General features: G+C 32.6%; 1 protein-coding gene across 3 annotated transcripts in view; it reads right to left on the bottom strand.

Moving 5' to 3' along the window:
- LOC111510410 (interleukin-1 receptor-associated kinase 4) overlaps positions 1-15951 on the bottom strand; it is a 40477-nt gene that overhangs the window by 16128 nt on the left and 8398 nt on the right. For 2 of the 3 annotated variants that reach the window (XM_023166322.2, XM_023166321.2), the window contains one exon: positions 6194-6628. The exons of the other annotated variant lie outside the window; for it this stretch is intronic. In XM_023166322.2, the coding sequence (XP_023022090.2) occupies positions 6194-6628 (435 nt within the window). The remainder of the gene's footprint in view (positions 1-6193; positions 6629-15951) is intronic. 3 annotated transcript variants of the gene reach the window in all.

The raw sequence follows: 15951 nt of genomic DNA, 5'->3' as shown, positions 1-15951 counted from the left end.
CATCGCGTATTCTTTTCGATTTCATTCAAATTCAAAATAACAAAATGTCCGTTCGAATTAAAAATGTCTCATCATTGGAATAACTTTCGAATATGATCATGAAATTTCGGGATATCATAAAAAAAATATTGGTATTCAAGAACTTTTGATTGAAGGACTGTCTTATTTTCGTGAGGTTATGTGAATCAGTGAAGTGTAGCCATTCATTTTGGTTTATTGAATATCTTCATTGCATTGGTGAGTTTTATTTGATTTACATATTCATTTGAGTTGTCTCAGTAGAGAGCCGTCTAGAAACTGTCACAATCATAATGTCAAATTAAACGTGTGAATTTCTGTAGAAGCATTTATGCAAAGTTTCAATATTTAGTCACAACTATATCTGAATATATGATTCCATTGGTTCAATTTGATTAGGTCAGTAACAGTAATTGAAAGAGTGATGCATAACGAAGCCCCGAAAGTGACATATGATTCAAGAATAATAAAACGTAGACATTAATTTCATAGCTGTCAGTTTTATAGCTATTGCGAAAAAGTGTTTTATCGCTGTGAAACTCTGTTTTGGTGGCCTAGCCTTCAATTATTTCATCGGTTCAAAAGAAATAATTAGTGTAACCAGATTTACATATAGCTTGGAGTCACTTGTCATTACGACAAATCGAGTATACCCTTCAGGACCTCCGTAGTACATAGATATATTATTATTTTCCAATGAATATTAGGCGACATAACCGCTCAAACGTATCAAAAATGAAATTGAAGGTTAGCTTTCAAAATTACAATATTTGTTCAACGTATTTTAGTAAGCATTAATTAATGGGGCACAACTATATGCAGGTCGTTCCAGTGGATGAAAACATGATTGCACAGAAAATATTAGCGTTACAGTTTTTAGTCTTCTGCGAGTTTTCTTCATAAAAAGAAAGGTAAAAATAAGCCATTCAATTACAATATTTTCAGTCTTTTCGAACGAACGCAGTAAGTCCATGAGGCTGCAGTGTTTCCAAGTAGTAGGAAAACATATAACTACATGAATCCAATGTTACCAACACTTTTTGTTTCAGTATATGTATAGTATATGTATAGTATATGAAGCTGGTTTGATCTCCTAGAAATTCCCATGAAGCATTTCCTTCTGCATCAAGTAATACAATTGAACTAAGATATTTATTTGTATTCAACAAATCTCTCAGGAAATTCTTACATTTTTTAACGTTCTTTATGCATTTGATCAGAGAAATCTGTAAAATTGCAGTGATCACAAATAGGGCTTTCAAAGGAAACAGTATTGACTAAGTTTCTGCCATTTGTAAGTATTAACTCAAGAAAAGATAAATTGTTATCAATTCTGAATATGGTTAGCTGACAAATTAGCTGAAAAAAATTTAATGCAATTAAAGTATTGGTGAAAAGAGAAGAGAATAAGCATTGTTATCCATAGAACAATATGGTTATAATCTCCCAGTCAATGCCAGGATAATTAAATTTCACCCAAAGTAAACCCAATTTGAAACCCTGCTTATTAGTAAGTTATAAAATTATATGACCAATTTTGCCTTTAGGCAATTTTCTGAAATATGGTTTAAGAAAATATGGATTTTTCAACTGGTAGGGTCAATAAGGAGTATTATCTTGAAGTTATGTGCCGCCTGCGAGAAGCAATACGAAGAAAACGTCCGGTATTGTGGCTTTTACATCACAATAATACACCTGCTCACTCGTCATTGCTTGTTCGTAATTTTTTGGACAAAAACAACACCGTAATCATACATCAGCCACCTTATTCACCAGATTTGTCCCCTGCGACTTTTTCCGATTCCCAAGATTGAGGAAACGCATGAAAGGGCGACGTTTTGCGACGATTGGGGAGTTAAAAATCGGATCGCTAAGAGATAAATTCAAAGGAATTGTCAGTTCAATGATTGAGTTAACGTTCACAAGATCTCCTCGAATTTGAGTAGCACTCCATAAAAAAAATCTTAGCCGAGAAATATGAATAAGGTGGCTTGCAGACTACGTTATTTACACTAGACGAATGATCGATTTTTTTATCCCTGAAATATCATAGTATACCATCAAACTTCAATTAATGACTCTATTGAACCATAGATGCATGCTAAAAATAATTGGACCACACACCATGCACAATGGATTCAATACACAAACCATGCACAATGGATTCAATACACAAACCATGCACAATGGATTCAATACACAAACCATGCACAATGGATTCAATACACATTATAATCCCTACATGTTAACCTCAAGGTAGATGAGAGAAAAGTAAATTTAAATATAGACTGGACTCTGGAAAGAAGTGAGTATGCAAAATGTGAGGACCCAATTTCATCAATAAATTTTTATTTGGAATAATTCGAATCTTGCTAATTTTTTAGTCCATTTTTTTATCCCCTCCTCTCATATTTGTTAACAAAATCAATAGACTACATACAACAAAATTATTTCAATGGCGATCAAGTCATAATTTATAGTTTATTGTAATTTTAATTCGTAAACAGTTTTCTTCATTCTGAGGATAACGAAGCATTACTAACACAGGTTTTTATTTTTTTAAATTCAGTTTTTAATGCTTGACGGGATGCATTTCTCTTTTCATATCGAACATGGCCTCTGGAGGTAATTTTAACATGTCCTGTAAATAAAGTGTCATTCCACTAATGTGATTAGAGTGATCCATGAATAATCCAAATCTTGGCAACTAATTTTATGTTCCATTTTTTATTCCCTCCTCTCATGTCTGTTAACAAAATCGATGGAGTACATGCAATAAAGATATTTTGATGGCCATTAAATCATAATTTATAGTTTATTCCAATTTCAATTTGTAAATATTCTTCTTCTTTCTGAGGATAATTAAACATTAATTACTAGCACATCTTTTTATTTTACAAATTTTTTTTACGCTTGACGGAATGCATCCCTTTTTTCATATTGTACATGACTTCTGGAGGTAATTTAAACATGTCCTGTAAATAAAGTGTCACTCCAATTCAAAATTATCGCTTCTGTCCGCCATAATTGAATTCGAAAGACTTTTTAGCATTTCACAGTAATTATTTGAATAGTGTTAGAAACAACATGTTGAAAGTTAAGACCTCCTTAGTCCTTAGCTCGCACAAGTTCTGACTTCTGAGAGTTGTCGTTCGTAGGAGTGCGACAGTTGGTTAACGGAAAACAGATTTTAAACAGATTTAAACAGTTTGTTTTTATAACTTATATAACTTAAAAATTTCCCATATTTCAAGAAAGTGTTCGTTAACATTTGAAGTTTTTACAAAATTAAATTTTAAAATTGTTCTGAAGAAAATTGTATTTAAGGTTTTAATTCGGGAAATATGCTAAGATGACACAACTCCTGCGAACCGAAATTTTTGAAATAGACGTCAATGTTTAAATATATGCAGTGTCAAAAAAAATTGAAGCATAGATCAAAACTCTTACTAACCAATTCCATTTTTTGTTATATTTTGAAATTATACACAAAAATACAGTTCTAATTATTTATTGATATTTCTATTCTAAAATTTTTTATTATCAATAGAATAAATTTTATGAAACAAGAAGAGTTAATTTGTAATTTTAGCTTTGGGCTGGGAGCTGCCAGGTCAGTCAGTTAAACTTTGGCAGACTGAATTTTGTATTTAGACTCCAGCAGCTATTTACCATGAGGTGCAGAGAATGGATAAGGGACCACCGCATGTGCCAACAAGATTCAGTTTTTCATTGTTTAGGGTCTCACTTATAGGAGTATAAACATAGTTGCCGGTCCTCACATTTTCCATACTCAAATACTTCCAGCGCCTGCGCTAATAGTAAATTCTGACAATAGAAGTCCGAACTAATGAAATTCATCATGAGACATTGTCAATCACCTTTAAACAAAAGTAAATTCTGAGTTTGCATTTAGGTTTTCTATAATAAAAAATATTCACAACACAAATATTCTACTATGTTCTACGACTGCTTTTACAAAAACCTCTTCACTTTCAGGTTCCTGTGTCTTTTAAACTTGATGTTTTGTAAAATACTTTTTGGAAATGTCAAGATTTAGTGGTTTACTTTTATTAGGGCCAAAAATTATTTATTATATTCCATTTTTTGAGAAAATTCATTAATTTTCAAGTTTCAAAAATGTTTTGGGTATTTTCACAACCTCAAAAATCTGAAAAAAAACAAAAATTGTAATGGAAAACTTTTATTTTGATAAGGAAAGTGCAAATTCATAGTCTTATGAAAATTACATGAATATAAATTTCGAAAGAAAAATATACCATTATTATCAATTAACAGTATTACTTAACTTTACCGAGAATGAAGTTCCCTACATCGATTATTGTGGAGTATCATTCAATTTTTTGACAAATAAAGAACCAAACTTACAGCATCAAGATGAGGTGAAAAGGAGAGTCATTCGATCAAATATATGCTGGAAACATAATTTCTCATGAGCATAACACAGAGAATAGCAAACAACATATTGAGTTTAATTTTCAAATGAAATATAATATGCTACATAAACCAGTTCAAATATAACTTGTGCCACTATTTCATCAAGGTCTAATATCATTTAATAGTTCACTAATCACACAGAAGTGTTTCTTTTTAAAAGTATTCAAAAGTCTATATTCGATAAATGTAAAAAACAAGCACTACATTTGATATGTAATTTTGTATTGATGTAATGTAGTGGTATTTGTTGTACAGTAAAGCAGGGCAAGTTCAGAAATAAGTGTTCATAGGTAGTCATAAATTTTAATTAAAAAAAAAATGGATGCAATCTCGTCGTTGAGTTCAGAACTACATGCCAACCTACTCTCATCCGCCAACACCACCAGTAACCTCTACGGAAGGTTGCAAAGTCATATGGTGCCTTATCAACTAGCTGCATGGGTAAAGGCTGTAAAAGTTGATGAACTCTTTGAAATTTCCAAATGGAAAATCATCGTTGGAAGTTGTTTTTTCTGCCATTTCCCTGTGAAACTAGAAGACGTGAAATTTTCACAGTTTTACAAAAACGCAACACGTGTTTCGCTATACAATGGCGTCAAGCCATTGTGTCTATACGTAAAAGCTATTGTATAGCGAAACACGAGTTGTGTATTCGTAAAACTGTTTAGTGAAAATCTCACAAAAAGTGTTTTGAATATGTTACGGATTTTCATCAAGTATCGGCCGATTGCATCACATATGTAAAGCCTTTCTGATAATACTGCTAATGATTATCAAGGTTGAGGAGAAAACAACTTTACAATTAAAAACAAGGTAGCCAGTAACAGTTGATTCTCGAGGTATTGTAGAAGTTGAACTTTTCACACCATACCACTCACTTGCCCACCTTATTATAGGTATATTTCACTATAAATTGATGTACATTATATAATAGCTGATTCCTAGTAGGGTGTTATTTAAAAAAAGAGTTGAAAGAGAATGCATATCTAGATGATTTATAATAAATGCAAGAAAATATATAACAAACACCTGTTTTAAAAAAAGATCTGAAGAGTGACAGAACGATAACAATTTTACAATTTTACATTGTATATTCTGACTACCATCCAGCCATCTGTATACCAGTTGTTTCTGCTAAGCATGTTGTCATAAATACAAGGTATAAAATGGGTAGGATGCACGAATGTCTCCTTTGGTTCTGATTTTCTAATAGCCGCACTCATTCTCAAACAATCAAATACCTACCCCTGGTCTAGTTTGTTGATAGCAATCGATTTTTTCATCTCTGTCCCACAACGGCTGAAAGTTTCCCATTATAATTTTTTTTCCGATCATGTGCGGTGGTTGAAAATATCCAAAAAAGTGTATTTAAAAAAATGCTTCAATTCAATATTCAAAAATATTTCAATACTACCATAAAGATTGATGTAAAATGAAACTGGAATTCCAACACAAACACTTACACCACAAACTATGTATATCTTGTCTATAACCTACTATATAACAGTACAGACAATTTCCTGATGTCGTCATGTTGGTTGGTGAAACGCATGTCAAACAGTTTTGTGTGCTTTTAGTTCAATTTGGTTCATTCAACTCTAAATAAATCAATTGATAAATTCGCCCAAAATAATTAGTATTAGTATGAGAGGTATATTAAAATTAACTTGTCACAAAAGCATGCATGGCAAATTACAAAGAAGAAATATTCACTTACTAGTTCCGGAATTGAAATTCAGCCCCGTCAAGTCAGGAATATTATACATATGAGAGTTGTTTTCTTTGCTTTCTAATTCATTCACATCACTGAAATTTTGAGTTTTTGACCTCTCGTTTGTTGCAGGAGCACTTGAGACAGTAATCCTAGCCGGAGGAGCAAAATTTATTTCTTCAACACCTACTGGAATCATATTGGAGAATTCAATCATATCAGAAACAGATGTTTCCACTGCTTCCGTTGTTTCAGGAACAGCTGGTGCACTGAAATATGATATAACTTCCTTGTCAACACCTGTATTCGATTCAAAACTTGAATTTGAATGGTTAACCATGACTGGAAAATCACTAAGAGTCGCTTCAATATTATCATGAATAGAACTACTAGAGAACTCAATCATATCAGCAGGAAAAGCTTTAACAGCCTTAGTCACTCCTGGAAAAAATAATACAGATATCAAAAATTAATATTAATAATAATTGTATCAGGCCCAAGATCTGTTATCATATATCTCAGGGTTCATTCTAGACCAATATGATTAACAATATTATGAGGTGATCTTCATATCACATACAACTCAAATGGTCCTTTGTACAAATCCAAAAAATACCTACGAAAGTTTATTAAAAAGGCATTACAGTGTTTGCTTCGATAGAATAAACACGTTTTTTGGTTCACCACATTTCTGCTCTTTTTAATATTGTATCGAGAAATTTTTCAAGGTGCGTACTCATCAATTACATGTGTTTCTTGCTACTTATCTGAATTTATAATCTTTCACAATGTGATAACTGCATAATACATACCACTGAAGAGGCCAATTGGTTAGTAACTTGTAATATACATACATTTTGCCTACAAATTGAATAATCCCTAAAAAATTTAATTTATATACTTACTTTTCTTTAGATGGTTAACGTTTCGGAAAGTAATCCCTTTCCATTCTCAAAACCCAAAAAGTTCACCTCAGAAACCAAATCAAACGAAAATAAGTATTGAAGAAAAGAGAAATGAAACTTTCTTCATTACGATTACCTACCATGTAGTAACGCTACATCCATCAATTTATTGAAAATACGTATATATCCGTATGATATCCGTATGATATCCGTCCAGATATCATATTCGATAGTCTACATAAATACATACTGAATGTATTATGAGAAATTAATTTAGGTTCTTTTCCTGTTTTAAACCTCTTGCCTCACAATGGTATCCTATTATGATACATTTCTATAGAGTTGGTTAAAATACACCTATTACCTGCTAAAAGAATATATATGGATTCTTCAAGTTTTCTCATTTCTTTTGTGAGCTTCCTCGATGACAATTTGTGTTCCACTCAATTTTATTCTGAAATCAATTGGTGACTATGCAACTTACTAAAAAATGAGTATACTGAAAGAATCCACATACAGTCTTTTAGCAAGTAACATGTATATTTCAACCAATTCTGTAGAAATGAATGGTACCTGATTACCATTGCTAAGGAGAGGTTGAAAACGGAAATATGCTCCTAAACTGAATTCTCTAAAAACATCCTATATGTGTGTATTCATGTAGACTACTAGATTTTAAAAACAGAAAGAGATCACTTTCCAAAACTTTAACCATCTAGAATCTAGAACAAGCTAGGTATACAGGGTGTAACTAAATAAGTGTAAAACATTTAAGGAGGTGACTCCTTATCGAAAAAAAGATAGGATCTTTCATATAAAGAAATTTCATTGGAGCATCCCTTGTTAAGATACAGCCCCTTAAAGGGGATACATAAAATTTGGATAACAATTTTTTTCACAAGCACCAAAAAAGTTACAATATTGAAATTAACCTGACGTTTTGCACTACCAAAAAGACACTTAGCCATAAATTTATTTGGTTTACCCCATGGTTGTAAGGGGTGGAAAACGCAACACCTCAAAATTTATTTCCAATGTAACTTTTTGTTTTATTATTTGTTTACCATTTAAACATTTATTTCCGATAGCCTGTTTTGTTCTAAACAAAAAATGTCTTGAGTTTTTTGCCCAAAAACTGAGTTCGCAACAAAAAATTATTTCAGGAACCACTACAATGATACATCGTCATAAATGCGAAAATACGAAACTAATCTATCTAGTAGTTTGCTATTAGCGATAGTGACAATGAAACTGGTATGACGGTGTCAGTTTGTGAATTTTTGAAATCGAATTAATTTGCTACTTTAATAATTCACTTGTTTTAAAATGGCATACACAAATGAGGAAATGGCTGTCGCAGGGGAATGGGTTAGAAGCTTCTAGGAGATATGCTGAAATGTATCCTCAACGGCAGCATCCTTCACATAGAATTTTGCTCGACTCCATCAACGATTACGAGAATATAGTTCATTCGACAAAAGAACGCAGGATTGTGGTCGCCATCGAGAAGTACGAACATCACAGCTTGAGGAAGCAGTATAGAAAGATTGCTTTCCAGCTAAATGTTGATCATATGGCGGTATTTCGAATTTTAAAGGAACAACTATTATACCCTTACCATCTGCAACGAGTACAGGCACTGTTACCGCGACTTTCCGAACCGTCTTGAATTTTACAATTGGATGCTGGAAATGATTAGAAGAAATTGTGACTTTCTGAAGACGATAGAATTCACAGACGATTGTAGTTTTACTCGGGACAAGATTATTAATTTTCATAATTACCACATAAGGACTGATGAAAACCCTCACGCTAATGTCGAAACTAACCATCAAGAACAGTTTTCTCTTAACGTGTGGCTCGGAGTTATTGGGGATGATTTAATTGGGCCTCATTTTTCAAGTCAAGTAGCACGTCAGCATTTAACTGAAACATATGCAAATCAGTGGATCACAGAGGACCACAGAACTGGCCCGCTCGATCCCCGTATCTCAATCCTCTCGATGTCTCTATTTGGGGCCATTTATAGCATTTGGTTTATCGTACTCCTGTTCGCGATGTAGAGGACTCAAGAAACAGTATCATTGATGCGTGCAGGGTAATCCTGAGACTCGAGGAATATTTGAGCGAATACGTGGCTCAATGCGCCGACGTCTAGACGCATGCGTAATATCTGAAGGTAGATATATTGAACATTTACTATGATTTCTACATGTTGTGTGTTTTGTTATTAATGAATTAGTTTTGTTTATTACCCTTTAATCGATTAATGCAGGTACTAACTACAAAATAACAATAAATCCAGTTCGCATTTATGACGATGTATCTCTGTAGTTGTTCGTAAAATAATTTTTTGCTGCAAACTGGTTTATTTTGGGCAAAAAACCCAAGAGACATTTTTTGTTTAGAATGAAATAGGCTATCAGTAATGAATGGTAAACAAATAATAAGACAAAAAGTTACATTGGAAATACATTTTAGGGGTTGCGTTTTCCACCCCTTACAACCATGGGGTAAACCAAATAAATTACTAGCTAAGTGTCTTTTTGGTAGTACAAAACGTCAGGGTAATTTCAATATTGTAACTTTTTCAGTGCTTGTGAAAAAAATTGCTATACAAATTTTATGTACCCCCTTTAAGGGGATGTATCTTAACAAGGGACGCTTCAATGAAGTTTCTTTATATCTTTTTTTCGATGAAGAATCATCTCCTTGAATGTTTTACACTCATTCAGTTACACCCTGTATGAATTTTATTTTATTTTCATGTATTTTTCAATTTGTAGGTAAAATTTATTAATACAACTTATTGATTAATTGGACTTTTCAGTGGTTTATAGTACACATTCACTTTCAGACTGTGGAAGGTTAAAAACTCAGATAAGCAGCAAAAAATATTGACACCTCCACAAAATTTACTTTCAAAAAATAATTACATAGGTATTTTGACAACTATTGTTTTTGGATGTGTATCGATCTGACGTACAAGTAGTTCTCTTGACCAAAGATACTCCATCCGCAGCATCAAGTTGTTATCATCACGATCCAGTTGTTAGATTAAATTTTTCCTCTATATGGTTTTCCATCTGTCCCTATAATGCTATGATTGGGTGATAATAAGTCTTTTTGTAAAGGCAGAGGTATATTTCTGACGTGGATAAATATATTTATCTGTACAACAAAAAAATCAAAATGAGCTTAGTATACATCACCATAATGCATTATAACTGAGAACACGACAGTAAGAAATAAAAATTGAAAAGTTGCAAGAAAATACCCTTGTTAAAATAAAAGTCAAAATATGGACCTTTAATATAAATAAAATATGGAATTCTAATATAGTTCAAACCTTTCAAAATCATGCATCATGCAAACTAAATAACCAATTTTGCTTACTCTTAAGCAGTGGTAAGAAAAACCATTTTAGTGGAGATGGAAAAGGAGGTGGATACAAAAAGATAAAAAGTATTAAACAATTATGTTTATTGAAGTTTTCAACCTTCCTCAACCTAAAAAATGAATAAATCTAGATCAATAGAAAATCTGCTCAAGTGTAATGAAGGACAAATTGAAAATTTCATTTCGAAAAGTTACTGCTCAATATAAACCTTTGAAGAGTCTAATTAGTCGGTAACTTGTCTCGTTTATAAATTTTGTCTACAAATAAAATAAACTGTTTGAAAATATTTTTTTCACTTAGCTTTCTCAAAATGACTTATGTTACGGAAAGTAATTATTGGTATAAAATGTCTTGATATTACGTATTTCCAATCAAGGAGAAAATTTTTATATCCTTCTACAAAACTCTGCAAAGGTCTATATCATGCAGAAATTTTTCGGGATCAACTTTTCAATCTATTGAATCAGAACAAAAAAACTGTCTCTCGAAGTGCTTCTCGCTAACCAAGTTAGCATCATCATATTTTCATTTTATGATTGAATAGTGAAAAATCATACAATAAAATGTATTGATGAGATTCATTTTATGCCAGAGGTTCCAATTCTACCAATAAAGTAAACTTTTCAGTATGTACTTTATTAAACCTGAGCAGACTCCCGGTTGATCTGAATTTCTTTATTTTTCATATTGTGAAAGGTCCAAAAATTCAGGAATATCATGAAAACCCTCTTTAGACAACTTTAAAATTTACGGTTTTCCTTTAAATAAAAATGTCACTCCTATGAAAAGAAATGTTCTCTCATATAGGATATTCACGTTAAGAGAATCACGTCATTTTTGGTAATTTTGTATATCCAACATAACAACATAAAAATTCCCAATGAAATGCGTTCAATAGCAATGAAACTAGTAAAATTTCATTCTGTAAGTTGCTCAACTGATAGTAAAATTTCAGACGTTGTCGATTTGAAAAAAACTCGAAAACAGTCAGTCTTTCATTTCTCTTCAGAACTAATCGTTTATTTTGATAAGTCCTGCGTATATTCAATATGCCTAAAGCATTGTCGAAACAGTCTCAACAAATTTGTATTTCAACTAAGTAAGTTAATAGTAAGTGAGGTTAATATCAATAAAACAAATCAACAGTACAAAAAAATTTGAAAGTTCAAAATAGTGCACATGTTGGCAACGCCCTAACTTGTCATCTTGTGACGTCATTCTCTTCTTAACGTGAATCTTTTATATCGCCAGGTTTTTCGATCCACTAGGTTTCACAGGTCATGAAGAAAATTTGGTATCGTAAATTAGATTGGGATGATGTACCTCCTCAGGATCTACATGAAGAATGTGAGACATTTTTCAAGGATATCCCGCTTCTTGACAAATTAGAAATTCCGCGTTTGTTTCATCTTCCACAAGAAGTTGAAACATTTGAATTACAGGGTTTTCAGATTCATTTCTCAAGGCTAATGTTACTTGATTGTATTTGAAAACCATTCACTCTAACGGAGATAAAATTTGTAGCTTTATTTGTTCCAAATCAAGGGTAGCTCCGCAAAAGGTAATCACTCTACCGAAATTGGAGTTATGCGGTGCTCTACTGATGGCTCGATTATGTCATAAATTATGCTCAGTTTTTCACATTAAATTCTCAAAAATCGTGCTATGGTGTGGTTCGCAAATAGTTTTATGTTGGCTGAAGGATACACCTACTAGGTGGACTACATTTGTATGAAATCGAGTTTCTGAAATACAAGAATTAACATCAAATGCAAAATGGCAACATATCTCTTCAAGTCAAAATCCAGCAGATCACATTTCTCGGGGTTTTGACCCAATTTCATTGATTTCTTATAAACAATGGTGAAATGGTCCAGACATTCTCTATAACATCGGCTTATACTCAGGTTACTCTCAAATACAATTTACAGAATCTCTTCCAGAACAGAGATCCCCAGTGACTCTCGTTTCGTTAAACAATTTTTCAGAAGAAAGATTTTCTAAATTTAGTCACTTGCAACGAGTTATCGCCTATTGCTTGCACATATTGTTTGAAGCCAAAAAACAAATTGACCGGTTCACTTTCTGTTGAAGAACTTAAAAATCTCTGAAGTTCATCACTAGCTGCATTCAAGGCCACCACTTCTCTAAGAAGAAGATATCAAGACGAAAATTTCCATCAGATCAGGTGCGATGGCTCATTAACTCCTTTTCTAGACAAAGAAGGTATACTTCGAGTTGGAGGAAGGTTAACTCAGTCGGAGTTATCCTTTGCTCAGAAAAATCCAATGATTCTTTCCTGTAGAGATCATGTCGTCATGTTGTTACATCAGTTTTTAAAAAGGAACATTAAGATTTACATCATGCAGGTCCGCCAACCACCCTTTTTAATCTTCGCCAACGGTTTTGGCCAATCAATGCGTTGAGACAGATCAGAAGAAAAGCCAAAAATTGCGTGTTTTGTTACGGATTGGTAATCCAATCTCAGTGAAAGAAGCTCGTCTAAAAAAGCAATTATTTCTAAAGCATGTATTGCAGTGTTTGTGAGCATGGTTACGAAAGCTATTCACATAGAACTTATATCAAGTCTTAGTACAGAAGGTTTTCTGTTAACACTCAAGAGGTTCACTGCGCGTAAAGGTTGTCCTGAGGTTATTTTTAGTGATAACGGCACTAATTTTAAAGGCGCCAACAATGCACTTAAACAAGTACGCATTTTCCTCAGGCAAAATGAAAATTCTCTGAAGTTTTTATCTACAAATGAAGTTAAATGGAAATTCATTCCCCACAATAGTCCACATTGGGGTGGCTTATAGGAAGCTGGTATTAAATCTACGAAGTTTAATTTGAAACGGATCTTGAGAAACACAATCTTAAGTTTTGAATATTTGACCATTTTTTTGTGTCCGATTGAAGCAATCTTGAATTCCAAGCCGCTCCCCCTCTCTCTACTGATCTCAATGACTACTCATGTCTTACACCTAGTCATTTTTTGATAGGTGAAAATATAACATCTTTTCCAGAATTGAATAAAATGCATATTCATGAGAACAGATTGAAAATATTCGATCATTGTCAACAAATGAGACAGCTATGTTGGAAACGTTGGTCTGTTGAATATCTGAACAGGTTACAACAAAGGCCAAAATGGACTCAGGAATGAAAAAATTTAAAGACAAATGATTTGGTATTACTAAAAGAGGATAACGTTCTTATCCTACCCTTGGAATGGCGGTCAGCTCGGATACTGGAAGTAATGTCAGGTTTAGACAATAAGGTCCGTGTAGTAAAAATACGCACTGTAAACGGAATATATACACGGTCAATCACATAGCTGTGGCCACTGCCATTCATTTATGCTAAAAGCGATATTTCAGCCGGCGGGGAGGTTGTTGGGAATATAAATAAAAATTTAAATTGAGTTTCCTGAACACTGTTACGCCCTGTGTAATTGTCTGCGTCTGGTTGTCAAGGGATAGATACGTACCTACCCTCGGGAACCAATAGTGTGGTTCCTGTTTTCTTATTTATCGCTGAAGATGACCCTCCTTCAAGCAGTATGGTTTTAGCATAACGTAAGAAAGCTCTATTAGGTGTATTTGCAGTTGAGTAAGAAGTGTTAGTTTATTGTGTAGAATATCAAAGGTTCTCATTTGTATAAGCTTAGTGATAGTGTTTTTCACATCAAATTAAACTGATCAAAACAATTGTTGTATTCGACATTCTGTAAACAAGGTGTGACTGAATTAAGTGTGTTAATTACCTACTTCGCATTATTTAATAGTATACAGTCCACTGGAAGGGAGGCCAGCAAGCCCAAAAACCAAAATTGGGATCTATCAGTAGTGAAAGACTAGATATTTCAACAACTGTTGGGAATTTATATAGATAAACTTAATTATGAGGTACATATTGACTATCTCGCAAAAAAACTAGCAAATGAGTGTTATGCAATTAGAGTGTTGAGAAGTCACTTGAAAATTGATGCACTGAAAACGGCATATTATGGGACTGATTATCCTCTGCTGAAATATGGAATATTAATATTAGTATGGGGAGAGAGTACACAACTGGAATGTATTTTCATAATGCAAAAACGTATCTTGGAAACAATGTTCAATATGAATTACACAGACTCTTGTCGTGGTACCTTCAAGGGTAACAAAATGCTTACTGTATATGTTATATATATTTATTATGTTTGTGTACTTTTTGTACATGAGAACAAATCGAATTTTGAAGATGACAAATATAGACATGAGTATTCCACCAGACCGAAATCCAATTATATTGTCCCTAAACACAGATTGAAAAATACAGAGCATGGGACGCATTATGCATTAATTCATTTTTACAACCGTTTACCCTTGACTATCAACGAAGATTGAATAAGACAAACGTTTAAAAAACGTGTTTTCAATGTGTTGTGTGACACTGAGCCATAATCATTAATAGAATTCATGGACAAATAACCTTTTTCAGTTTGTATTAAATATAAGCTTACTAGTAACTTCAATATTAGATTATACTCATTAATCTATACCTATGATATATACTTATTTTTCCCCTCTCATTTTTATATACTCATTGTATTTACCTACACCATGTGATTTTATTTATATTAATATTAAGAGACATTTGTGTTGTCGATATAATCATTTTTCTGGCTTGAGTTTTATCAATTGTTTAAATTGAAAGCTTCAATTAATCTATATACATAATTATCAAAGCATTGGATGAAACAGCTACATACTCTTCAGTATGAATAATCACAATTTGTTATCAGTAGATCTTTCAGACACTTGTTTAAACAAATATTTATTTAGCTCCTTGATAAAGGGAGGTAGAATATTGTAGAGGATATTGTCGATAGAATTTCTGCTTGACCATTTTAGGCTGAATCTATTTGCCCTTAATAATTGTTTTCCTCTTGTATTATGATCATAAAAATCACAATTTCTGTTTTGTGTTGATTTATTTTTATGAATATCTATCAAAAGTTGATACCGATATGTAGAAGGAACCATCATTATTCTCAACGCTAATAAGGTTTACAGTCTAACAAACCAGCCCCTAATAAATATCCTCTTTGTGGTAATACTATTCTTCAAGAGAATCTTCTCGTATGAGATATGTGAATGTAAAAAAGTGTAGTAAGCTGATAATAGCGCCTGTTGTAATTAACAATATTTAAAGGAAATTCATGTATATGAATTATTGTATCACAACATAACATTCAGGAGAAAAAGCATAAAATTAATCTAAATTATGATAGGGATTATATTCACGGCTTTTCAAGATTATTGCCCTTTGTTTATTTTCTCTGAGTTTCTCAACGTTTTGACTAAAGTGTGTGGAATTTTCGGGAGTTCAAAATTGTACTGTATTAATAGTAATACTGTAAACTATTCCAAAACTAATCAATGTACTATAAAAGGAATTCTATTAATTCTTGTGAA

Source organism: Leptinotarsa decemlineata, unplaced genomic scaffold (genome assembly GCF_025532065.1).
Source record: "Leptinotarsa decemlineata unplaced genomic scaffold, Ldec_3_MD MMD2_tig00001019_RagTag_RagTag, whole genome shotgun sequence".
Taxonomy (NCBI): domain Eukaryota; kingdom Metazoa; phylum Arthropoda; class Insecta; order Coleoptera; family Chrysomelidae; genus Leptinotarsa; species Leptinotarsa decemlineata.
Note: the sequence above shows the minus strand (reverse complement) of the source record. Positions and strands in the feature narration are given on the sequence as shown.